General features: G+C 38.5%; 1 protein-coding gene across 1 annotated transcript; it reads left to right on the top strand.

Moving 5' to 3' along the window:
• On the top strand, nucleotides 1–27,885 carry LOC108666895 (hemicentin-2). The gene is made up of 16 exons (XM_047883679.1): nucleotides 1–1,121; nucleotides 7,234–7,351; nucleotides 8,058–8,257; nucleotides 9,579–9,686; nucleotides 11,746–11,949; nucleotides 13,251–13,396; nucleotides 13,856–14,000; nucleotides 16,060–16,190; nucleotides 16,928–17,087; nucleotides 17,338–17,497; nucleotides 18,114–18,259; nucleotides 19,519–19,625; nucleotides 20,834–21,014; nucleotides 23,906–24,211; nucleotides 25,183–25,259; nucleotides 26,073–27,885. Exons 1-16 carry the CDS (start codon nucleotides 41–43, stop codon nucleotides 26,544–26,546), a joined length of 3,744 nt encoding a protein of 1,247 aa, XP_047739635.1. The 5' UTR covers nucleotides 1–40; the 3' UTR covers nucleotides 26,547–27,885.

Genomic DNA, 27,885 nt, shown 5'->3' with positions numbered 1-27,885 from the left:
AGATCCTAATATTAGTTAGCACTCGTTTTCAACGTGCAGTATGAAGAAAAGAATGCAATTGTTAAAAGTCAAAGTTATTCTCATCAACGCCATGGTGCTAGTTTTCCTACAGACAGCTCGTGGTTTCAAGCAGAACCTCTCGGCTGAAACTGAAATTGAAGGTAATTTCCCACCAAGAGGGAACCTTCTCAGTAATTACCCAGCAACAAGCAGCAGGAAATACGCTATCAAACAAGATGCGATCAGCAAATATATCATTAATATTGCACCTCTGCATAAAGTTAACTTCATTTCAAAATCTTCGCCTATTCCACTTGTTCTCGATACCGAAAAAATCCCTAATCAAAGCCAGATTAAGAAGAAGAATGTGGACATCTCTTACAAGCGAGAACGAAAGTCAAAAGACATATATCAATCTATAAATGCAATTTCAACATCTGCCTATAATTCAACGCGCAATAGTAATAACCACACCATGGGTGAAAATATTTTTTCAAGATCAGTCCATCAAGTGGGTCGCACCAACTCCCAGAATGGCCTTAATCTCAACGATGCTTCAACATCTTCTTCAGACCGGCATCAGCCAGAAATTTATGCAAGCACAAAACCGCCCGCACAAGTGAAATTTATGACAGATTTAGTTCCACCCCGTGATTATGGTCAAAACATAAGCAATAAAAATCTGCAAAAATATGTACAACCAAAAGGCGTAGCAAATATAAGTAATAATAAGCGGTTTGCGGTCCCCTTGAAAGCCATGCCCAGCAACGCTCACTCATCCGAGACCTTCTCTGATCAAAATTCCACTCTAGTCGCCTGTGGGATGCCATTTTCGTGCGCGACGCTGCTGCCTGTTTCTGCTCCATCAATTGGCCTGCAGGCGACAAATGGGCAACAACGAAGAACACCCGAGAAACTGCCAATCTATGAGGATCACGAGATCCTCACGCTAACACATGAACAAAACGGAGGTCATCGCGACACTTTGGTTGGTGTCAGGAAGCAAGGAAGGGCGTTGGTTTCAACAGAAGAGGCCGATTTTCCAGTGAGATTTGGCGCTCGTCGCAACGTACAATCGGATTCCCCTAGTGATGTTTTGGAGGTCGTGGCCGACACAGCAGGTGAGCTTACTTTATTTCCAAATTTTGTTAGCACAGTGGATATTACTAGAGTTCCCACGCATTAACAGAATATTAATATAAGATGTTTTAAAAACTTTATCAAACTCTTAAATAGTCAGTCTAAATTGAAAATACGGTCTAAGTTGCAGCTAAAGTTTTTAATAAATTATATATGAAAATACAAAGCATTAAAATTATTAAAGAAACTTCTTGGCAAAGAAAAAAGCAACAGAATCACACATAATAATGAAAAAACAAAGAATAAGCGCTTCGATCGTTTTACTGGAAACTGCATTGTTATTAAAGGTGCGAAATTTTTTACATTATCCTAATGAGGCTCCATCTTCTTGCGAGAAATTTGCGCCAATAAACCAGAATTAAATTCAAACTAAGTTGTATCCCGGATGAATCATTCAAAAACTAAAAATTTACTATTATTTTCATTCTAAACAAATTTAATGTTCATTAAATTAAATGATAAAAAGCATATTTTACCCAATCGTAGATCAATCGGGCTTACAAATTTCATTTGTCATTGACATAAAACCTTCTTTGAGGATTTTACATAAAATTACACCGAAGCCTGTATTAAAAATATTTAAATTTGAATTCAGGTGAAACGTCAAATTGGTTCAGGCAGTTTAGGAATTCTTTTATAAGTAAGGCCAACCCGTAAAACGCTTGCTTTCTTCGATAATTTTGCTTCGTTACATTTTAATGGCGGTCGTAAAGTACCCGGTATCTGTGAGCGGAGAACATTATAGGGTTACTTCCCTTGAGTTCTACGATAGATTTAACCGTCACCAACTACACAATTATAAATAAAACATAAAAATAATATTTTTAATTACTTATAAAAATAAAGAGCCGAAGAGTTTACACCATGTAATGAAATGATTAAGATTAAAATGGAAAATTAAAGAAAATAAGATCAGGATCTATACACATTTTATGAAGACCTCGATCGCCGAGTCCATCTGTTATCTATCTTAAAAACTTCATGAGGAGATGAGCTGAAGGTGGTGTTCAATAAGTTATTGTCTGCATATATTCAGGGATTATAATATATATACGTCAAATAAATTAAGTAAGCTAAATATTCGGAACGTCCATTGGTCCGCGAATCCGCCCACAGCTGAGTATTGTAGGTGAGCGAGAAGACTGTATGATGACTTCAATCCCGATGCTCAGCTACTCTAGCATGGAAGTTATAGGAAATTAGCCTTCGTGCACTGATGCACACTGCGCACAATTGTAAATCTAGAGAAATTTCTTAACTGTCTTAATTTATCCCCGTAGCTTGAGGCAGACTAATAATTAAAGATGAAAGGATGACGGTAAAGTACTGTAACTGAAATAATGTTACGTAGGTAATCATATCTACTTCTAACATTGAACTATCATATAACCACAACACTGAATTTTAATGTAGAAAAGCTGGTTATTAAAAGCTTAGTATATTTAGCTGGTTAAAAATTGATTTTTTATTAAATTTCTCCAAACCAGATCCCTGTCGGCGGTTTATTCCTCCACTAAAAATTACGTATCAGATCCAGGTAATATCTGATAAAATAATTTGCGCGGATTCACGCTCGATAAGCCTTAATAATATATCCAGTGTCACGCCCCGAACCCTCAAGCACGACCACAAACAAACATTTTTAAATATCTAATGCAGTAGCTGCCTAACTCGGCGGTGCCGGGAAAAAGGCACGTAGAGATTTAAAAACCCGGTTATCCTGAATCCAGCCACTTATATTGAAACTAAATTAATTTGACTTTAATTAGAAATTATCCGTTCAAATCCCCATTTAAGATATAATTTTCATTTAAATACCGCTTCAAACCATGAAGAAATATTCAATTTGTAATTTATTTAGCAAAAATTAAATCCCCTTCCCTCCTCCATTCGTAATACCTCATGATGCTTACACTGTGATAACTTTTCAGACCCACCTAATATCTCAGTACGACAGGTATTGTGGATACCGGCACTAGCAACTCGCCTAGATATATACTGCATCATGCTCACGAACGAACAAAATTTCACAAACATAGAACAGATGGATGAGGAGAGGTTAACTTCACTGAATTCTTTCTCAATTAAGAGCATTTGTTGACGAAGCATTGTTTCAAGAGAAATAAGGAAAAGTGGTCACTGAACAATTTTTAGACCTCCACCTAATGAAATTTGAAATAAAGTTTTATGGTAAATTGTTGCAGTACCGCAGTCTTTCATATCTACAAGTAATAAAATACTTAAAAAAAACTTAAAAAAAACACGTTTTTCTTGTGGACTAAAAAGTAAAAAATAAATTATGGCTCGCCCCAAAAAACGTGTGTCGGGCTGTACGTTCACCATCAAATTTCCAAAATTCGTGTGGTGTGTGCTTTTCGCTTTAATCATAAATCTGCCCGACACACGTTTTTTGGGGCGATCCATAATTTATTTTCTACTTTTTAGTCCGCAAGAAAAACGTGCTTTTTTTAAAGTTTTTTTAAGTATTTTATTTTCTCCTTGTTAGTCCGTTCCTACACATGAAAATTTCAGTTCATTTTATTTCAGTTGGCCACGCAAATGCACGAAAGAAAATTCTTTCCGAAGTTCTGTAGAAAATTGTATTCGAGGGGATACATTGTTGTTCCCGTATTCCATTTCATACATTTCATTGAATAAATACGCCTGGAAACGTGCAACAAATTATTCATTATTGTATTGTCATCGGGAGCTGAGCTTCCCTAAAAGTTTCAGAGCGCTAGCTAGCGGGAAAGTTGGTGAAATATCGATTGCAAGATTTGATCATCACAGACAGACGGACACGAAAGCGAGCTAAGAAAAACGTGGTATAATACTATACCACTTCAGGTATGATCTTACAACAACGGTAGAGTATCTTAACGTTGATAATTCTACGGAAAATTCTTGATTCGGAAAATTCTTCTACGCGAAATTCTCTTGATAATTCTACGGAAAATGCTTCACCTGCCAAAATTTTTAAATATTCTTAACCGTCTATCTGTGTAGCTTAAAACTAACAATTGTAAGTTTTCTACTTGCAAGCACAGTATCCATTCACCGCTTATAGATTGTACATTAAAAATGTGATTTGCTCTAAATCGGAGAAATTTTTTTTGCTATTTGATGAGCTGCCTAATTTGAAATGCACTCACATATCAATGTTTCAAGCAATTAAAAATAGCTATCAAGTAAAATTTTCTGCCACTTCTTGTTAAATATGCATCAGTCGTAACTGGTGATTAAATGATATTTTTTTATTTATGCATAGAGTAATGGCTGGAAAAAAAATTGCTTCACTACCTATTCGTACTTATCTTTGGACCTGCATCTGAAACATGATAGCCATAATTCAAAGTTTCGATTATAAAAAACTTGCTCAATGTCAACCCTCTCTTTATAACAAGTATAGTTTGAATAAAGGTTCATCTTACTCCTGGATGTGAGAGTGAAACACATCTTACAAAAGTGACTCCTAGAGCCTTAGCCTTCATTTGATTTGGTTTACGTTGGAAATAGAGTTGTGTGCTGTGTGCATCTGCGTACGTGTACATGTAATTCAGCAACCTCAACTCTGGAGATGCAGAGTATCGTGGCTAGAGTCTTCGTAGCGGCAGTGTCAACTATAATATTCTGCCCTACGTATTCACGTCGAACTGTGCGCTGCCGTTTGCAGTAATTAGCATGCACTTCTAGTTTGTATGACAAGATAAAATTTTAATAACATTTTGGCACATTTTCTCCTTTATGGGAAAAATGCCCTTTTGTGCTCGCCATGTCCCTTCGTCTGTCTGTCCGTCCGTGACTTCGTTTTCGTCGACGAGAAAATGCGCTCTCTGTCACTCACTGCAGTGAGTACTCAGTTATATTTTTTGTATGTTTTTTTTTTCGACATAGCCTTGTTTAAAAAAGCCATAAGCAAACATTTAATCGCTCGAATTCTTTGCAGATTTATTTTTGCTTCTTCTGATCAATAAAGTTCTCAATCTAAGGGTTTTGAAAGCACATGAAAAGAAAAGAACAGAGAACACATGAAGGAATGCGTCTCTCTCCGAAACGTTTTCAGCTGTTCCACACTTCCCACCAGCTGTTCCTCGTAAGATTGTCGCCATTTTGAAATCAAATAAGTTGAAATGATCACTGTGGAATTCTTATTCAATGTTAAGTTATAATTATATTGCGGGCTGTTTCAGGCTAATAATAATTGAATATGGAACAAAGAATATAGATCAAAAGTATACTACAAAGTTGATAAATCTGACTCTGCTCAAAGTCGGAAAAATAATGTTTTTGGAACTCGTCGTAATTAAATTCACCAATGAAAATTTAACGGTAATCGGAGCTCAAGCAAGTCTTAACAGTACATGAAAACTGAGCCCCTGTTGAATTTATAATTTTACAGCCATGTAATCATGAAAGCATATAAATTTTTCAGCAGTAAATCGACGGTCTTTGGAACCTAACTTAGAGGGTTTATAGAAGTTATGGCTAGAAAGTTCATTTAAGCGGATATTCGTAATATCTTGATATGTTATTTCTTTTCAGCGGATATTAATAAAATATTAATTCTCTAAGCGGGTTTCTAAATGAATCGCGTTGCTTCTAAATGAAGTTATTGGCATTTTTCCCCTATCTCTTGCATGCATGATTCGATGTTATAACAACAGTTTCAACAGCGGATGAATGATCTAAAAACTGTTCGTATCTCGGTATCAGAGACTCGCTTCTGTTTAATTTTAGACTCATGATCTCTGCATCACCTGAACTCAGCCTCGATAGCCGAGACTCGAGGACCACTCAAGTGACGCCGCTTCACCGCTGCCGAGAATCGTCTCTGTATTTACGAAGTTACCTCGATTGCCTGAGCGCCTAATTCTCCTGAATTATTCCTACATTCCAAGCAACGACGAATTAACTCCAGAGTTCTGTATTTCTGGGGATTGGCTATAACCTAATATGTGAATGAACTGTTTAGGCTCCAATGGGCAAAACAAAGTTGTTTTTGTTCTGATTTACTGCGTAACTTTGAACGTATATGAAGCAGTAGAGGTTAACATCAGTGCTTTTTATTCAAGTAGACTATAGTTTTCATGGCTTCCATCATCGATAGAAAGTTATACATTTATGGCTTAGAGAAGAGAAAGTTTTAGCAACAATCCTTTGATGTCCTGGCGCTGCCATAATGAACCTATAATAAGTTGAAGTTTCACTCAAGGCTCCCATTATTGTTATTAAGCCTTTATTTGCAGACGATTTCCGTGGATAAATATGTATATTAATGGTTATCAATATATAAAATTCATGTTATGTATTGAATTACACTTAATTAACCAAATAAGATGGGATTCCATAATTTTTGAAGGAGATAATTCATAAAATGAGTGCCTTCCGTAAATGTTGATTTAGAGTACAGCAATGAATGATGGTCATTTCCCAGCTCAGTTCGCACAAATGGTTGAAGTCTTTCCAAAGCTTGTAGGCCTGCAAAACAGCCTACTCGTTATCCGAGTGCCGGTGCCTGAGCAGTTCGATTGATGGTCGCCAGGGTTCTCCGGATCCGGCAATTGCTGGATTCTCCAGATCCGGCAATTGCGCCTGGGTGCGCGTAACTCGCGCTGTCTCCCGTATCTGCGTAAGTGCTCTACGCTGTCGAGATTACGTCGCAGTACTTGCCGTAGATTCAAGATTCAAGCCGATGGACGCAAAAACAAGGATAAAGTTGTCCATCAGAGGAATAAGATCATAACAAATTTTTTGCTTCATCACTACGTCGCGTTCGTTCAAACAGATACACTCGACATCCACTTGCTTTCGATAGCATCAGCCTCTGTTTTGCGCTGGGCATTTTCAAATAATTTTTCTTTAAACAAGAATTGCTGCGGCATATCCAGAGCAATAGCACGAGCAGAAGCCACTCTCTGTTGACCGTCACGGCCAATAAGCAGGCCACTAAAGCCACTAAGCAGGCCACTAAGGCCATTCACGGCCACTAAGCAGGCCACTAAGGCCACTCAAGGCCACCAAGCAGGCCACTAAGGTCACTAAGCAGGCCACTAAGGCCACTCACGGCCACTAAGCAGACTTGTCCTCCCACAGCCTCGACCGTGGCGGCCGTCGCAGGGCAGACCGTGCAGCTGCCGTGCCACGTGAGCCACGGCGACGCTGCCAAGCTCATCCTGTGGTACAAAGCTGGCACCCGCACCCCCGTCGTCAGGTACAACTTACCTCTTACAATATTTATTATTTTATTAAATTGTGCTTCGATTCAAGTTCTTCGCCAATTTCCAGTCATTTTTCTTATTTACATACTTTACTCTATCATTTTTCTTACTTACAAACTTTACTTTAGCATTTTTCTTACTTACAAACTTTACTTTATCATTTTTTCCTACTTACAAACTTTACTTTATCATTTTTCTTACTTACGAACTTTACTTTATCTGTACTCGGTCGGTATTGAACAGCAGTTCAGATTTAGGTTTGCCTGCAGCGTTTTGTTTCAACTTTTAGTTATTCTGTTTTCCATTTTCATTGATTTTTTCTTGAATTATTTACGTTTTCTGCTATTGTTTATGTTGATTTTCTTACATTAGTACATTATGTCTTGATCCCTTCCTCAATTTTGTACTTTATTCCTCAAGTCTTAACTATTTATACTTCCTAAACAAACATTCACTCGCTTGTTTCATTTATACAACATATTCACAAAATTCCTGCCTTAATTCACTTACATGAACATTAACTTCTATGATCTGCCTTTCACACCAATGAGCCACCCTATTCCTGCTAACCATTCACTTGCACAATTCATCAATTCATTAATTCATTTTATTCAAACTATTCAACAACCACCACTTATTCAAAATATCAAGCGATCTTACGATTAGTTAATTCAGGTCAATTTTGTTCAAATCCTGCAGCCTCGATGGTCGCAGTAAAATAGAGACATCATCTGGCAACACCGCGATGAGTGTTGCCAACGCGCGTGTCTCGGTTGACGCTCATACGGCGACGCTGACGCTGCAGCGGGCGACCCTCAGCGACGCGGGCGCCTACGAGTGCAGGGTTGACTTCTTCCGCTCCCCGACCCTCACAACCCTCGTCAACCTCACCGTCACTGGTGGGTCAGCCTCACCGTCACTGGTGGGTCAGCCTCACTGTCACTGGTGGGGCCATCAAACGCCCACTTTGAAGGAACACCTCATAAGTTTTGCGTTAAATCTTATAATTTTCTGTGAAATAATTAGCCTTTTGTTCATCATGAAATCCGTTTTATTATTAAAATTGGAAACGGATCCTATTCTAACGATTTCAAGGTGGGAAATGATTTCAACATTGATTTTACCTCAATTTCACTAATCTATTTTTGTTCGTGTCGATTACTGGTGTTCATCGTGTATCATTGCCCCGAATATCTCTTGGACTCAAGGCCTCTCAGACTCCCATAAACACCTCACAATAGACCTCTCGAACTCTCAACAAAATTCCCTCCTGAAGACCTCCCGCGAAGTCCTTAAAAGATTACCTCTCCTCAGGCATCTCGATATCTCACGAAGACCTTCCGCTCCCGGCGACATATCGCGACAACTTCTCCACCAGAGACTTAGCTATGACCTATGACCTTGTTAAAATGTATCTTATGAAGGCCTTTCATGAATACATCGCCATCATGATGAATATCCACTCAAAATAGGCCCCTGATCTACCGATGAGCGCAATGTCCGATTTTTCATTACTAACGTGCGAAGTATTCACAGTCCCGTTCGGTTAAAATCGCAGCCGTTGCGACACACATTAACATCCTTCAGTAGATGTTATACCAAATCTCTCAACGCATCTTGAATCAATGACTTAAATCAATACTGATGTTCATTTGGATTGATTCACTTCAAATGTTCATTTCGGGAGTTCTGCACTAGTTTGCATTAATCCACGCTAATGCACATCATTGTTCAACACCGGCGTTCGGTCTAGATATATACTTCTCGGTCTCACTCAAGAAGGATTCAATTGGTCCACAAAAACCACTTATTAGGACCTCTTCGCTAATAACATCCCCTCCTTACTATCACAGAGCTGGTAATACAGAGCCCTACTTCGCCAATAACTTCCCCTCTCTACCCTCACAGAGCCGGTTATACTTCTCTCACAGAGCCGGAAATACAGAGCCCTACTTCGCCAATAACTTCCCCTCTCTACCCTCACAGAGCCGGCAATACTTCTCTCACAGAGCCGGTAATACAGAGCCCTACTTCGCCAATAACTTCCCCTCCCTACTCTCACAGAGCCGGTAATACTTCTCTCACAGAGCCGGTAATACAGAGCCCTACTTCGCCAGTAACTTCCCCTCCCTAATCTTACAGAGCCGGTAATACTTCTCTCACAGAGCCGGTAATACAGAGCCCTACTTCGCTCATAACTTCCCCTCTCTACCCTCACAGAGCCGGTGCAGAGCGTGACCATCCAGGACGGCGAGGGCGACCTGGTCGCCGACACTCGCGCCTACGTCGAGGGCTCGGCCATCGAACTCTCCTGCATCGCTAGACGAGGTGCTCATGTCTTGTTACTGCTGTCTTGATATCATATTAAATATCTGTAATACTTGGCGTTTATCAGTGTCAGAAGTGACGTTTATCAGTGTCACTTCTTGAATATTAATGTTTAATTTCTGTTTATCAGTGTCACTTCTTGAATATTAATGTTTAATTTCTGTTTATCAGTAACACTTCTTGAATATTAATGTTTCATTTCTGTTAATCAGTGTCACTTCTTGAATATTAATGTTTCATTTCTGTTTATCAGTGTCACTTCTTGAATACTAATGTTTCATTTCTGTTTATCTGTGTCACTTCTTGAATAATAATGTTTCATTTCTGTTAATCAGTGTCACTTCTTAAATATTAATGTTTCATTTCTGTTTATCGGTGTCACTTCTTGAATGTTAATGTTTCATTTCTGTTTATCTGTGTCACTTCTTGAATATTAATGTTTCATTTCTGTTTATCTGTGTCACTTCTTGAATATTAATGTTTCATTTCTGTTTATCTGTGTCACTTCTTGAATATTAATGTTTCATTTCTGTTTATCAGTTTCACTTCTTGAATATTAATGTTTCATTTCTGTTTATCAATGTCATTTCTTGAATATTAATGTTTTATTTTTGTTCTGAATTTTTTAATGATATTGCATCTATATAAAATTAGAGATAAATATATAAAAGGGTAATTAAGAAAACTGTTTGACATCAATTTCCTTTCAGTATTCGATTGTTGGTGAATAAACATGTAGCTGATATTATTTCCTTGTTATTTCGATAGCTACTATATTAGGAAAGGAAACGGATCAAGATGAAAGCATTTGATATTTTATCCAAAAGCTAACACATTTTCTCAATTAATTCAGCTGCTATCTTACACACACAAACTTCTCCCGCGAGTTAAAACTTGCCAACGAATGGTCTCGGGCATATGAGATCAAGGATGTAAGGATTGATTGGAATATAATACTTCAAGAAAGCAATAACATTTATTCCGAGATAATCCTGCGACTTAGGATTGTGTTTTAGCAAATATCTAACAAAATAATAAATTTTTGTTATCTGAGATCATAATCTATGTACGCATTCAACATATTAAATTTAATTTTGCAGTGGTGGAAATAAAGTTTTCCATTTGAATTGTGATGAAATTAATGATGAGAATTCTCATTTTTCGCAGATTAGGAGTTTTTCTTCATTCACTTTATGAGCTTTATTTTATATAAGTAATATATTTTTTGGGGGTTAGCTTATCAAAAATAGTTTTGTCGCATTACAAAAATTGAGAGTAGAGCTGTAATGTTGGCTGACTTTTAGCTGTTAATGTACGACTCATTTAGAGTTCATTACTTTAAACAAGCTAAGAGCAAATAAAATCAGACGTAAATAAGTAGAAGAGTTTATTTACTTTGTGTTTGTAGCTAATATATTTTTTAGTTGTAGCTTGAATTGTTTTAGCTTGAATATCTTGCAGTTGAAGTTGTAAAGTTTCGGAAACAGGTTAATTGCAAGGCGTCATTTATTTATATATTTTCATTAGAAACAAGAAATCAAGAGATTTTCTCGAGTTTTTGAGTGATGCTCATATTGAAATGCAAAATATGTCTTAATGCGGCAGATAGGTATGGATGTTTCACGGCTTCTATCTGCGATAAGTCAACGGATTAAGTGCTACAATAATATATACATTTAAAGAACTATGTATAAAGGCACGTGAAGTTCCATGCCAATTATCTGTAGATGATTATATGTTTAGTAATAATATATCTCCAAATAAAGCATTTAAATTTGCGTTAAGCATTTCAATAAAATTAAATGATAAATATATATAATTTATTATACAAAGTTTTCATATATCTAAACATGAACTTAAATTAATTGTAGTCAAAAATTATCTGTTGATGAATTATATGTTTAGTTTATCTCCAAATAAATCATTTAAATTTACGTTAAGCGCTTCAATAAAATTAAATGATAAACATATTTAATTTATTCTATAAATTATTCATATATCTGAACATGAACTTGAATTAATTCTAACTAAAAACGTAATGAATATTGCGTGATATCAGGCTCGCCTGCTCCACGCTTGACATGGACACGAGACGGCGAAGTCTTGCCAGCACCGACGGAGGCGCTGCAGAAGGGCGTTGTGCTGAGCAGGCTGTCGGTGCCGCAGCTCACGAGACTTTGGGAGAACGCCAGTCTAACCTGCGAAGCTTCTAATAGCCCTCAACTGCCCCCGGTAGCTAAGACGATAACCATCAAACTGCTGCGTGAGTATCCTGTTAATTTAATCTTTTATCTATGGAAGAATACATGATATACATGATCATAAGGTAAATAAGTATTAACTTCTCAAGAGGTTCCTTTTTAAAAAAACTGGTGCTCTGGAAAGGTAAATACGTATAAATTTTTCAATAGAAACTTTTTTTAAATACTGGTGATCTACATTTCAAATAATTTCATGGATACCCTAAGCAATAAACATGCTATGTCAAAAAATATTAAAATGTCCTTGCCATCCCACATCAGCACTATAGGAATTAAACTAATATTTTATATTTTATTCAGCCTGTTTGCGCGTTTGAAGTCTGGCGTGACTAATACAAAGGGCCTGAAGCTACCGACAATACAAATTGCGCGGCGGTGTTGTCTGCACCTAATTATTTTTTGGCGATATTTTGCATTTCGCAAAACCGTTAAGGCAACATTTTTTAGTTAACTGCAATTTGTGCGTTTGTTAAATCTCAAATTTTTAAAATTGTGCTTAATCGCGAAGAAATTTATTATTATTCTTTAAACTTCGAAGCGAAGTGGAACATTTAGTTAAATGAGAATTATTGACTGAATGTTGATTGACTTGAAATTACTTTGTTGAGAATTATCATGAAAAGAACTAAACATACTGAAAAAAATAATTTTTAACGGAGCTGCCAAATCTTTGGGAGTTTTCCTCCGAAGCCACGCAGGGATGCTTGTTAACTTATCAATGCATAATAACTTATCAATGCACGTGGGCACGATAATAACTTATCTCTGCACCTGGCACGTGGGCACGATAATAACTTATCTCTGCACCTGGCACGTTGGCACGATAATAACTTATATCTGCACCTGGCACGTGGACACGATAATAACTTATCTCTGCACCTGGCACGTTGGCACGATAATAACTTATATCTGCACCTGGCACGTGGACACGATAATAACTTATCTCTACACATGGCACGTTGGCACGATAACAACTTATCTCTACACCTGGCACGTGGACACGATAACAACTTATCTCTACACCTGGCACGTGGACACGATAACAACTTATCAACGCACGTGGGCACGATAATAACTTATCTCTGCACCTGGTACGTGGGCACGATAACAACTTATCTCTACACCTGGCACGTTGACACGATAACAACTTATCTATGCACGTGGATACGATAATAACTTATCTCTGCACCTGGCACGTGGGCACGATAACAACTTATCTCTACACCTGGCACGTTGACACGATAACAACTTATCTATGCACGTGGACACGATAATAACTTATCTCTGCACGTGGGCACGTCAGTGCTGCCACGTAGCGTGCGCGTGTGGGGTCCATCATCGTCACGGGAAGGGGAGCTCGTGCGGTTCACGTGCACCACGTCGGGCTCGTCGCCCCCGGCCCTCATCACGTGGGGGTTGCAGGGCCAGCATCTCGCCCCCTCTACGCAGGTACTCATTATTTTTCTCTCATGTCATTAATTCATTTAATTTTGTTGTGATATATGCGCGAATTTTAAAGAAATAATCAATATCGTATTAATATTGTGATATCTGTAATATTATTTATGATAGTAATGTTTCACGTGAAACATCGCGTTTCGAAATTAAAACTAGTACTTTGGTTAAATTTTTTTTCCTCTGCGCGCCACTTTCACCGTCTATTATTGGTACTCGTTAGTACAGATTAGAAATATGAGGAGCTATTCTATAACTCACTGATATAGCCTTCCACAAATACTTAATTATCCTACTATCCTTCCACTTAATTCCACTATCCTATCACTTAATTATCCTACTATCCTTTCACTTAATTCCACTATCCTATCACTTAATTATCCTGCCATCCTTTCACTTCATTCCACTCCTACAATCTCATATTGATGCGATCCTGCTAACGCACGCACGCAGAGCACTCAGTACGGTCTGGTGACAAGCTCGACCCTCGAGCTCAACGTGACGAGGGAAGACGATGGGGCCGAGGTGACGTGCGAGGCTAGTAACCCTGCCGTGTCTGGCCGCTCTCTTTACAACTCCACCAGCATCAAAGTCCACTGTGAGTTATGGTCGCTCTCTCTATAACTCCACCAGCATCAAAGTCCACTGTGAGTTATAACCGCTTTCTCTATAACTCCACCAGCATCAAAGTCCACTGTGAGTTATAACCGCTCTCTCTATAACTCCACCAGCTTCCACCTCCAGCAGGGATTGAGAAATTATTCACATGCACGCTAACTTAGTACGTGTTAGTAGCTAATGGCTGCAGATATTTTGTGATACTTTACTCTGTTACTTTTTAGAATATTATTGATATTTTCTTGTCGTTGATATACTTACATCGAACTTCATTTCCCTATTTTGAAACGTTCAAGATGCATAATCTGAATTCCAAGGCTCATTAGGCATTATTTGTTACATTTAGTACTGTTTTACAACGTTAAAATCGAATTAATTATTGAACATTTCTACCGCCATTAATTCATTCTGATTATTCATCATAATCCAATATAATATTACTAGAATTTTTACCACGAATTATCAGATTGAGATATTCGCAAGATTTGTCTCAAGACAGATGCGACTGATGCAGCAGAGATTCATTCCTTCGACACAAATCACCACGATTAGACGCAAATGATTTCTGGAGCTCTGAAATGACCCTCGATAGGATTCTCGATCAACATCATCTGCTTCATGGGTCTCCTTCGAAGCAGGCAATCTGTTCGCTCCAAATATGAGGCTGTTTGCTTTCAATCGCACCGAATAACTGCAATTGGCCGGAACCATCCAGCACTAGCGTGCCTGCTTGGCCGCTCGACTTCTATTTACAAACGCGATCACTTGGATCAAACAAAGTACATAGACAAAGACAACTACTCATGCAGAAACAGTCTGTACATTTTTTGTAACGCAAAGTACTGTGAGTTGTGACACGTGAACGTTGTCAGTTGGACGCGTGCTGGTTGAACGGATACCAGAACATGGAGAGATTTGGCTCAGGCTAAGCCTGGCTGGCTCGCTGTTTGTGTTCTTCTTTTTGGCTGATGGCCGATATATTTTGCTTGGATCTTGTCACAAAGAGTTACGGAACATGTAAGTTGCAAGATCTGATATGAAATGAAAGATCTACCTTGAATTCTTTGCTACTGGTGTAATTTGACGAAGTAAATGTCAGAAAATATAGTTCTCATCAACCCTGTAAATACCCTGTAAATCACAGTTTTATGAAATTTGTCGTGCAGTATAAATCCAACAGACTTTCCTTCTTCCTCTACATTCACATGCTTTATTAGTATAGACTTTAGAATGAATTGTAAACAAATTTGAAGACCATGGTTGAAAGTTCAATAATTGTAGTGAAAGGAGTTGTATATCGATGATGATTCTGAAAAAACTGAGTCGTACAAGAGGAAAAAAGTATTTTTTGCTCATCAAGAAGGACGTTGGATGGTGCAAGGGAGATTTTTTGTAGACCAATGATGCTGTAAAATGAAAGAAGCTCCATGGCTGATGTCCCGTCTTGAATGAAATGTCCCTTAAAATGAAAGAAGCTCCATGCTGATGTCCCGACTTGAATGAAATGTCCCTTAAAATGAAAGAAGCTCCATGGCTGAAATGAAATGTCCCTTAAAATGAAAGAAGCTCCATGGCTGATGTCCCGACTTGAATGAAATGTCCCTTAAAATGAAAGAAGCTCCATGGCTGATGTCCCGTCTTGAATGAAATGTCCCTTAAAATGAAAGAAGCTCCATGGCTGATAGCATTCGACGCGCATCATGTCACGCCTTGGGACATTAGTCAGCAGGACTGCAACGTGTCTTAGATTAGGATTTGAGCTCATTGCAATTTTAGCTGCTATCTTCTGATTCATTAAGAAGCTTTACTTTGTAATTCTCAGGGAATTCGCTATTCCTACTCATTGCTTTTCTCGGGTTTGTTATATATCGAGACTGATCAGCTGATGCGTTGCCATTACCGCGATCTGAATCATTTCCGATGACTGTAGCGATAATATATCCTGCGGGCTTTGAAAATCTAAAAGTAACTATTTAATTCATTGTGTAATTATACAAAGCAATCCATTGGCTTTGTGTAATATTCGAGTTATTCCTCAGTCCCCCCGAAAGCTGTGGCGTCATTCGGGAAGTCGTTCTCGCCGCGGCTGCTGAAGGAGGGCGACGACGTTTACTTTACGTGTGAAGTGGACGCCAACCCGCCCGTCACGTCCATTGAGTGGTACCATGAGGTGAGAAGTACGAGGTCAGATGTACGAGGTCAGATGTACGAGGTCAGATGTACGAGGTCAGATGTACGAGGTCAGATGTACGAGGTCAGATGTACGAGGTCAGATGTTCGTATGTACGAGGTCAGATGTACGAGGTGAGATGTACGAGGTCAGATGTACGAGGTCAGATGTACGAGGTCAGATGTTCGAGGTCAGATGTACGAGGTCAGATGTTCGAGGTCAGATGTACGAGGTGAGATGTACGAGGTCAGATGTTCGAGGTCAGATGTACGAGGTCAGATGTTCGAGGTCAGATGTACGAGGTCAGATGTACGAGGTCAGATGTACGAGGTCAGATGTACGAGGTCATATCTACGAGGTCAGATGTACGAGGTCATATCTACGAGGTCATATGCGCGAAGTCAGATAAGCGGGATGCTCATGTGGGGAATGCAGTCTTGATTAGACTTCACTATGAAAATATACAATGATGTATGGAAGAAAATTTTGATCTTCGATTGAAACTTGTACAAAAACATAGAAGAAATGCTTTTGCTCTTGAAGCAATTGTTTTAAGTTTTTAATAAATACATAGAAATAATTGTTGTAATTGTGGACACTTTCAGCAATTTGATAGCTATTCAGATAGAGATCTATGATGAATTTTGCAGTGATATCAATTGGCTGGCTAGGTTTATCTGAATTTTGATTATATATCCATGTATTAATAAAGTAAATTATTTGTTTGGTCTGGACAGTCACAGCGGCAGCAGCAGAACTTGAGCGCTGGAGTCATCATCGCGGTTGACTCTCTTGTTCTTCAGTCGGCGGCAAGGAGCCGAACAGGACGGTACTATTGTGTCGCTACCAACAGCGTCGCCAGTACTACCAGCCAGCCAGTTCTACTCAAAATAAAATGTTAGTGGCATCAATTTGAGTAATTTATTTGCGTGGCCGCTCTAATTAAAGAAAAATAGGACAATCATATAAAATTTAAAGATTTTATTCGTAAATATTAATTAAATTCACCTCCAATTATTTTTTTAAATAGACGCTGCTATTAAAATGAAAAATATTGTTACTTTTTATCGAGTGGACAGTGTAGGGGAAAAATGAAATACTTCCTAACAATTAATTATAAAATGAAGCACTCGTCATCACTGTACAGATAAGCCGGTGTGTGCGAGTGCGCCTATCACGTACTTCATCTACGACGAACCAATCAACGTGACCTGTTCGATTGCGTCGTACCCGCCCGTGCACAACATCGAGTGGCGCTGGAACGGCAGCGGCGAGATCACCACAACGCAGATCACCGACGCTGAGAGGTGAGCGAAACAAGCGTACGACGTCGTGTAGTGATGAAAAATTATGTTATCAACACTGCGGTGCCTCGAGTCGGCATGCTAACAAGATTTAGAGGCATGAGCGACCCTGAATTTGGGCCGCCTATGACTCGGGGAACACATTAATCAGGTTCTCTATGTCCTCTTCGGCTCAGGGTTCGAAGGGCAGTTTGCTATCTCGGTATGACTCGGCTTGGCCAACCTTTGTCATAATCTCGAGCGACTATAAAGTCGGAAAGGAGATTCTGACCAGAAACTGATTTCGATCGGGTCGCCAAGCAGACCCACAATAACTTTTCGCCGAGGGTAGTGACTATTCGGCCGAAGCCTAGACAGTCCCCGAACTTTGTTAGGGTAGCACCTGCTGCTGCTAAGCACACTAATGTATCGTGTGCTTTTCTCCCGTTTCCATAAAGAAAGCTACAGACCTCAAGCCCTTATTCCAAAGCTCCGCTGTTACTCGTAAAACTGTAGAAGCAAGCAAATTGCCTACATAATGCTTAGAAAACCGTTTTTTCATGAAAGCGTTCATTAGTTTCAATAAAATAAATTATAAAAGTTCAACCAAATTTAGCAAGTTTTTCTACGTTTGTATTAGGTCGGACACGCTGCTGCAGGACCGCGTGACGGCGCACTTTACCGTCTACCCGTCTAAAGCTTCGGACGACAGGCACCTCTCCTGTCTGGGCGTCAACGAGATGGGCGCTCAGCGACAGCCCTGCAACTTCTCCATCACTGTCGCCAGTCAGTATCACTGTTCCGCGAGCGCGTATAACATAAATGTTAATTTAGAGCAGAAAATAGAATAGGGAGAATACGTCGCATAAATTTATAAAACTTGAATATTTTATACGAGGTCTTTCATACGTTTAATTGATTTCAACGAGACAGCTAAGTTCATAAATTTTACCCAATGTTATTATTCTGCATTGAAGAGCATCCTTGTAAGGTAATTTATTGGTTGCATTCAAGAATGGAAACCTTTGTTTTTTTTCATTTATGTTAGCATTTACCTTCATCATTTAACCCAACTAAGCTATCAATAAAGGTACTGTATATCTCCTATCACACTGCACAAGCTAACTAGCATCAACTAAATTACACAATAAAATGTAATTAAAAAGATCGGAATCTCTTTTCTCAGTGCTAAAAATTCATTTGATTGCCGGGATCTTGCATCATACTACACAGCTCCGCTAGCATCTACCGGCTTGTCAATCATACAACTTGGGCAAACGGTAAATAAATATTGCATTTCATTGCTCGGTTTCGGCCAATCACTTTATGCTGGCTCAGCCATGAAACTGACCAACAGGTCATAACCTCAACATCACGCGCAGCCTTCGTTTTTGCCAGCACTCGTCCTGCCTTAAGTAATGAAAACTTCAAACAAGTGCTGTGACAATCCGACCGCAGCGGAAAGGGATATCGGACTTCAGCTCGAGCTTCAACTTTATCTTTGCCTCACCAGTATTTTCCTTTACAGAGCCACAGAAAAAATGTTTGGCTATATTTAACTACACTCAAGAAATGGATTATATCTGACCATTAGACGATCGATCGTCTGCAAAAGCGGGTTTTCACGATCACCAACAGAGGGCGTTAAACGTTAAATCCCTCCAATTTAGTTTGTGAAAAAATTAGCGTTCGTAAACTGGCATGTTTACATATCAATTCAATTTTCAATTCTACGAAACTGGTTGATTCGTCTGTAAATCTTCAATTCAATTACTGCAATTCATAAAAATCGTTCTACCTAAACTGTCATGGTAGAAATTCTTTCCTTCCCAGTCAGTTTAAACATACAGTATAACGGACTCACAAATGGATGAGAACTTTATCAGCACAACATTTCCATTACTTGTTTTCCTTTAATATGATTAAATGACTAAAACTTATACTTCATGGAAATGACTATAAATTTAATTTATTTCAATATTTATAACCATAGCGTTAAGAACAAACTGACCACATCACTAAGCAGTTCCGTTGATGTCTCACAGAGATGCCGGCCCCGCTGTCGTCCTGCCGCCTGGCAAACATCACCGCGTCGTCGCTGAGTCTGACGTGCGAGACCGCGCGCACTCCCGACGCCCTCTACCGTGCTGAGGTATCATTATGATCACTATCATTATGATGATTATGATCACTATCATTATGATGATTATGATTACTATCATTATGATGCTTATGATTACTATCATTATGATAATGATTACTATATGATTATTATGATTCTTATGAATAGCAAGATGATAATGATAACTATCAGTATGATGATTAGGATACTCATGAATAGCATGATGATAATGATACTATAACTATGCTCATTATGATACTCATGAATAACATGATGAGACTAAGGCTATCGAATAATGATAACGGACAGTGGCATATTTGTCGTTGCTACACTAATAGAATCATTGGGCGAAAAAGTGATTCCAAATAATGCATTAAATAAACCTAATATCCGAAAACGAGTTCAAATAAAAGTCATATAACTGTTCTTTACACGAGTTTACATAGAAATGTTTTTATATATCTAAGCACACAATGTTTTCTTAGTGTATTTCCTGTCATTTCAATTATATCTCTAAACTCTTCCCTTATGCGATGATTTCTTTAAATGTTTCGTCATTTATCCGACAATAATATCGTGCCTATTAACGAAAGTTAGGCTTCTAACAGAAGTTAGAATTTGTAGTAAATGCCGATCCGATATTTTCGTCTCTGCCATCAGCACAAAGACAAAGTCAGGCAAGAAACAGCGGCAAGAAGTGGCCCCGGTAAGTTGTTCTTATCAGGACCAAGTTCCGTCCGTCGAGCGCAGATGTTAAGGTTCTGTCCACAAAGTTTCTCTATCTTTCTAAAGATCGCAATTTAGTGACATCAAAGAGTAGAATTCTAGGTAGGAGATTTTTCTAACCGCCTCTCGACAAAATTTAGCTTCAACCGAATTAGAGTCAGAAGTTGCAGTAATTCGATCTTTCTACATCATTCCATGTTGGTGTAAGGCTATGAACGTACAATGTATTTAGCGCATGGCTATGTACGCACCATACAAATTTATCTTCTTATCATTTTCCTTCGACCTTATTTCAGATAGACACAAAAATTTTCAATATTTTGGTGCTCAAATAATATTTTTGAACACAAAATAATATTTGTTGGCGCTCATTAATTCGTGATAGAATGAAGTTTGTTGTACAATAAAGCAACGCTCCTGGGGTTTACAAATCATTTCCCGGTGTTCCTGAAATCAACAATGCACACATAATACCACACTAATTTTAAACTTTCGGCGTGCTTGTCACACAGGTTTACCTCGCAAACAATTCTCTGTTTGCGAATGTGACGTCCCAGCAGCCGTCATTTAACGTCAGCCGTCTCGACCCCGCAACCCGTTACGAGATCAAAGTGTACGTCGCACACGGGCCGGCCACGTCCCAGCCCGTCCACGTGTCCGCATTTACGTCAAGAACGGCCCGGCGAGACCGAGGTGTGTATGATGTCTGGTGGGATCTACTGACTGGGGAGGCTCAGGGATTTGAAACCATGAGACTTTAGGATTTATTGTTGTCGTAATTACAAATAAAACTCATGCATGAAATTAGATATTTGCAGCAAATAATTCTTTATAACGTTTAAAATCTTTTTATGATTTGTGAAATTGGATTTGAAGATACACGGAACGCTATTTCAAGCTAAAAAAAGATCGGATTCGTGCAATTCATTTTTCTAGCAACATTTTGTAATGCTAAGTTTATATGTTACCCTAACGTTGCCCTTCATATCAATCCTTGGGTAGATTTCTACGAACCGAAAGTCGCCGAAAACCTAGTACAATAAATCATCAATATACGTTGAATCGTGCCGCTACAATTGAGAGGCCTCAGATAATTTATTTAGGCCTAGGCTAACATGCCACATCAACAATCTCCATCGAAAACCCACCTGCAAGGTCTCACTCCACTATTGAACCCTGCGCACGGTCCATGATAATGTTGAATCACGTTTCCGTTCGTCACAAATCGTTTCTCGGATGCCATCTTCGGAAGCATTTGCTTGGCTTTAGAAAGCCGTTGGAGTTCTCATATATTTGGCTGAGGCTATCTGCATGCAGCTTAATGGTAGTCAGGGTACACAGCTACACATGAGCTGCTTTGCTTGTGCGTCGTTTGATTTCTGGAAATTCGAGACAACACAATGGAGTTTGTTGGCACATCTCGGCGCTGGTGTACATGAAAGTGAGGTATTAAGGTGCTTTTGTGTGTCATCACGAATTACATATTGAAATACACCAACAGGAATTTCAATCACCTATACACCAAACGCTATGCAAACAGATGCAAACAGAGCTAATTTTAAATTATTTTCAAATAATTGTACGATCAACTAACATTTTTTCTACCTTTAAATCAACGGAATGAAATTGTAATCCAAATACTTTCATTATTATTATTATTATATACAGCTCCTTTATTACATTATTTTATTATAATCCACGGTAATTGTACCAGGCATTTCACTTACTTTCATGAGCGAACTAAGTGCTTCCGGTGATAATTTAACACGCCATGACATCACAGCTTTCGCATTTATTCACTGAATCAAACTTGACTGATAATAATTGAATGGAAAGTATAAAAGTTTTTCCCCCTATTGAGATTTAAAAAATAATTGAACTACGCATATTTGATGAAAATTCGTGTTTGTTCACTTCAAATCTCACAATGCAAACATTTGTTTCGTGACTTTCTTATTAAGTTTGCGTTTAGGCTAAAAAACACACTTAATCGAAACTAATAACTAACTAATGAAGAGATATGTAAGTTGATTGTTACTCTAAATTGTTCCCAAACACAGTTGCTTAAATTATTTAATTTGATAACATAGGTTATTTTTCCAACAGTGATTCACAATTAGAATGTGAATCTTACTCAAGCAAATTGAACCTACACTGAATATTCAGTTAGCGCATCGATTAACATACCATGTAAAGAGAAAATAGCTCAAATTTTCAGGGGGAAGGGGGTATTCTGCTCTGTGTTATAGGGGGGCTCCGCTAAGTGTTATAATTAGTTAATAAGACAAGCTCTTCACTGCACCAGGAACATTGAGAGCTAGAGCTCTTTCAGCGATAAGCTCACGGACAAGAATCGCTTCTATTCCCCCCGACCTCCTCGTTGTTCGGTGCCGCAGAGCGTAATTATGGAGCTTCTTTTTATACTTGTAGGATGTCAAACTCAGCCACGTCACAGGCTATATTTGTCATCGTATTCAACACAAACAAAAGACTTGCTAAATTTGTATTCAAAATCACGCCTCTATTGTTGGAGCTTTCAATAGCTAAAACAACTTTTTTCCATCTGCCTGGCTTGATTTATATTACAGCCGGCGTATCGTCGGCTAATTACAAACAGCCTACCAACTACCGGCGCTTTTTTAGCGAGGCCTACAGTCGATGTAATTAACGGAGGCTCGGCAGTGGAACAAGAAAACTGTAAATCAAGGTCGCCCAATGCAAGGCCATTCAGTGAACGCCTAAAGTCGAGCCTTAGTTGTCAATATCGACGTGCAGCGAAATAAAAACCATCGGCTAATTACGAACACAAGACCTCTGCCTCAACTCGGGCACTCGACACGACACTGATAGTAAACATTCTATCAATGATTGTGGCTCTGCCAATGATGGTGATAGGAACTTCTCTATAGCTAGTGGCGAGAACTAACATTCGTTCACAAATATTACAATGTAGCAAGGAAAATCACATTTTATACTGTTTTCATTGCGAGAAGCTATGTTAAAGTTCTAAAAGTGCTTATGTAGACTTCAATTACCATCAGGACATGTATGAATGCCATGCTCATTAGGCCAGATTGGCATGGCAAATGATCTCAGCTTGGCAGCTGAATTTGTTTGAATAAATATTGCAGTATCCGCTCTCAGAGTAGAGCAGGACATATTCTTAGAGATCATAACTTTAGCAGATCATATATTCAGAATAAAATAATATTTTTGTAATTGTTGCTAAAATTACCGTTGTTATTGATATAATGATGTTAATAATTTCCGGATTTATAAATAATAGTCAAGCTTTATTATAATAAATAAAACAATCCTGTTTAACATAAAAATTAAATTTATTCAAGTTGATAATGTTAGGGTAACATGGCATCACAACTACATAATCGCAAGCCATTATAATTTTCAAGATTATCTGCAATCTTCTCAACAAATTGCAGTTCATAAATTTATATAAATTGAATAAGTTGTTACTGTCATTTAAGTCGTCAATATTTCAGGAAGCATCGGATCAATAATAATGTACATGATCTCCGTTACTATAATTTCCTAATGAATTTTCCATCTTGCTTCTTGCAACGCAGTGAACGAAGATCGAACGGCAGTGAGCTCTGTGGTGGTGGTGGTGGTGATGGTTTCGGTGGTGACGGTGGTGATGGTGCTTATTACAGCTGTTGTAATAAGATTATGGTGGTGCAACAGACGCTCCAGAGAGTCATGTGAATCACCACAGAATCACCACAGTGAAGAAGAAGTCAGCAAAATAGAATCGGGTGCAAGCAGCGTGCCACCAGGGGACATTCGAGCCAAGTTGTTTGAAGTCAAGACGAGCCTGTACTGCGCCAGCCCTCAGAGGGCTAAGAGGGGACCAGACGTGCTGTCCAACATAGGTGAGACTACTTCTTTTGTTGCAGTGATAGGATGTTTAGTAATAAAACATCACATGCAGCGATGGGATGTTTAGTAATAAAACATCACATGCAGCGATGGGATGTTTAGCAATAAAACATCCCATGCAGCGATGTGATGTTTAGCAATAAAACATCCCATGCAGTGATGTGATGTTTAGCAATAAAACATCCCATGCAGCGATGTGATGTTTAGCAATAAAACATCCCATGCAGTGATGTGATGTTTAGCAATAAAACATCCCATGCAGCGATGGGATGTTTAGCAATAAAACATCCCATGCAGTGATGTGATGTTTAGCAATAAAACATCCCATGCACCGATGGGATGTTTTGCAATATAACATCCCATGCAGCGATGGGATGTTTAACAATAAAACATCCCATGCACCGATGGGATGTTTAGCAATATAACATCCCATGCAGCGATGGGATGTTTAGCAATATAACATCCCATGCAGCGATGGGATGTTTAACAATAAAACATTCCATGCAGCGATGTGATGTTTAGCAATATAACATCACATGCAGCGATGTGATGTTTAGCAATATAACATCACATGCACCGATGGGATGTTTAGCAATAAAACATCCCATGCAGTGATGGGATGTTTTGCAATGAAATGGCGGCTGCCATAAAGGTGGGAGAGAGAACTAGACGTCTTTGTCAAGCATCAATTATTCTGACATCAGTGGCATCGTAACTTCCCATTAGGATTAAATATGAAGGCTTCAGGTAAAATTCACATTCATGGTAGATTACCTTATTTTTCAGTATTAGATCCAGCTTCGCTTACACATCTACATAAAAATATATTCATCAAGTTCTATAAGTCATTTTTGACTACTCAGGCTTCATTGTCGAAAGCATCAATATTTTAAAGGCTAATATTTTATCCACTTTCTTCACATTTATCCATATTAACAAATTCCGACTCGCTCGACCACCACAGAGGAGACTTACAAGCTGCTGTCGCCCATGGAACCTCCTGACGCAAAGAGCGGAGGTTTCGTCGACCAGGGCCAGTTTGTGAGTCAAATTAGGTTTCAACTTTCAAAATGTGTCTGCTAATATTAATTTATACAGTAATAAATGAACAAACTTATCTTTATTTATAATTCGATCCTCTAAAGAAATTCATGTTGATAAGCATTTGATAGGTAAACTTAATTAATATATACATGTGGCGATAATTCATTAAAAAAGTTGCAAGTAGATTTATCTATGTATAATATTTATCAATTACCACAAACTTGATGATCATTTTATTGAAGTAAACTTGATCTGCAATTTTTTCCAAGACCATGTCACTGAAGTTTTGCAATTGCATCCCCTATAAATTAAATAATTCTCAAGCTTATATTTTTTGAAATTTAAGATTTTTAGTTATTGAATTCCAGATTTAAATAAAGAAATGTACTTAGTTTGATTATATACTTCGGCTTCAGAAAACCTCTGCTTCAGTTTTGTTTCTATTTGTTGATTGATTCGTAGAACTTCATTTTATTTGTCTTCACATAAAAATGTTCAAATCTAACAACGTAACAGAACCTTTCACTTGAAACGTTGTAGGTGCAACGTACTCTTTTGCATTGCCCAGGCCTTATTTTCCTTTCACAAAGCATGCTATCAAATTCAAAAACACACGCCCACACACAGAGACAAACATACTACGCACCAACACCGCAGACATGTCAAATTATGATCAAAAATATTCCTGTCAACTAGCCCGTAAACTCACCCACGCACAAACAAGTCCCTGTGGCCGGGTGATGGAAGTATTTTATTCAGGCGAGCTCCATTAACCCGATGGGCTCTCAGAAGCTTTAATTATCGTGACAGGGTGTCGGCAACCAGGAACTCCCTCGTACAGAATGGAGCCAATACGGGACAGACGACGCAGTGGATTCATCACTGTCCAGAAGGTCGTTAGTTCCTCATCACCAACGCGATCTGGAAGCCTCCAAATCCGCACAGGCGTCTTCGGATGAGCGGCATCTTCAGAAGAAGTCTGTTAATTTTGGCTTTCGTCCCCAAGTAAACTTTAGCGGAGCCAAAACACCGGAATTTTCTTCGGGTGACACTTGTTCGAGCGAGACCCTTGTTAGCGGTTCGAGGACTCTCGGGAGGCCAGCGAGTGTTGATCGAACTCGTTTGGCGAGCACCAGAGCCCTGCGGGATATCCACGGCTTAGGCTACGATGAAAAAACCCTTGTTCCTGGCGGATCTAGAACGGTCATGAACCCCAGAGGTCCTAGTCAAGAAATTGTGTGCGGTGTTGATCATTTCTTCACTGCGGAAGAAAGCATCGTATGATTGCCATGAATAAGGGAAAAGTTATTAGAGGCTCGAAGGTTGGAAAGAGGATTGGCTCGAGCGAGTTTATCAAGCTTGAAGTTCACGAGAGTCTTTCTTCATGAGGTAATTTTGCTCGCTAATTCAACAATAAAACGAATAATTTAATAATAATTTATTCCCAAATGATACTGCAACGGCAATTTCACACCTTATTGCGTGTTTTATTGTCGTGCGTAATGTATGAAAACTAGCTTGCTGATTTCTTCATTGATTTTATCGCTTTTCGATCATGGCCAAATAATGCGAACGGATTCAGTAAAACATGTGTTAGCGTTCAGACAACTGGCAAAGGTTGAAAATTTCCCAGTTGAATTTTGAAATTTTGAGCCTCGCTAATTTCAAAGGGCTCTGCTGTTTGCTTATCATTCAGATACTAATTTGGCTATACATGCGGAAACGCATCATTATATTGAACCATTTGCTTAATTGCCGTCATTCTCTGCAACTTTGGGAGGGGGGTGATTTTCATCAGTGCATAATAAGGGTTTCGCTTGAACTGAAGCGCAGATAAATAATGAAGAAAACGCTCATCATGGGCTACTTGGGCATCAGTGTTTGTTTTTTTCATTCTCAACAATTAATTGTTATTTTTCTGATAGATATTCTTCCTCGAAACTTTGATTACATGTTCATATGACTGTTACAAAACTCATCCTGTAAACAAGCTGAACAATGCAGCAAAATTTCAGGATCCTGAAGTATTTTAGAGCGGTCGAAATGAAGCATAATTCCGACTGTAATTAATTAGAGAAAATATTAAAAATATATATATAACCGATTGATGATGTGACTGCCAGAATTGATATTCATAATTGGGTGCCTTTTAATATGAATTCTTTTCAAGCGTGAAAGAAGAGAAGACATTGCTCGCGCTGTTTTGGAGGAATGTTTATGCTTCAACTTGTTCTCTGAAATTAATTCCTGTTAGTGACATTCATCTTTTCACATGATACAGAAGGAAAATATTTTGGCACAGTATGCCTCTAATGATTTAATTAGATCAATTTGAAGGTATTGCAAGACGTTAGACAAGTTAGATGCGGCATGTTAATCCAGCTTTGATATGATCCCAAAGGACAATACTAGCAGCTAACAGAATTATCAAGTATTTAAATCCTAATGAATTGGTGCTGCAATATATACCGCATTGCCGTCAGGGGGAAAATTGCGGTGTGATCAGATGTGTTAATATGAATGAATCTTTCTGTCTTTACATTGTTATAAAATGTGTAATTGTTAGAATTTATTTTAGTGTTTAGATTTAAATACTGAGATTCTAACATAGATGTATATTATG

The sequence above is a fragment of the Hyalella azteca genome, unplaced genomic scaffold, assembly GCF_000764305.2.
Source record: "Hyalella azteca isolate HAZT.00-mixed unplaced genomic scaffold, Hazt_2.0.2 contig13460, whole genome shotgun sequence".
NCBI classification, from domain to species: Eukaryota; Metazoa; Arthropoda; class Malacostraca; order Amphipoda; family Hyalellidae; genus Hyalella; species Hyalella azteca.
Note: the sequence above shows the minus strand (reverse complement) of the source record. Positions and strands in the feature narration are given on the sequence as shown.

Coding starts and splice junctions, on each gene's coding strand:
- LOC108666895 (XM_047883679.1), top strand. CDS start 41: ATGAAGAAAAGAATGCAATTGTTAAAAGTCAAAGTTATTCTCATCAAC. Junction 8,258..9,578: donor CGTCAACCTCACCGTCACTG/GTGGGTCAGCCT, acceptor CTACCCTCACAG/AGCCGGTGCAGAGCGTGACC. Junction 16,191..16,927: donor CCATTGAGTGGTACCATGAG/GTGAGAAGTACG, acceptor TGGTCTGGACAG/TCACAGCGGCAGCAGCAGAA.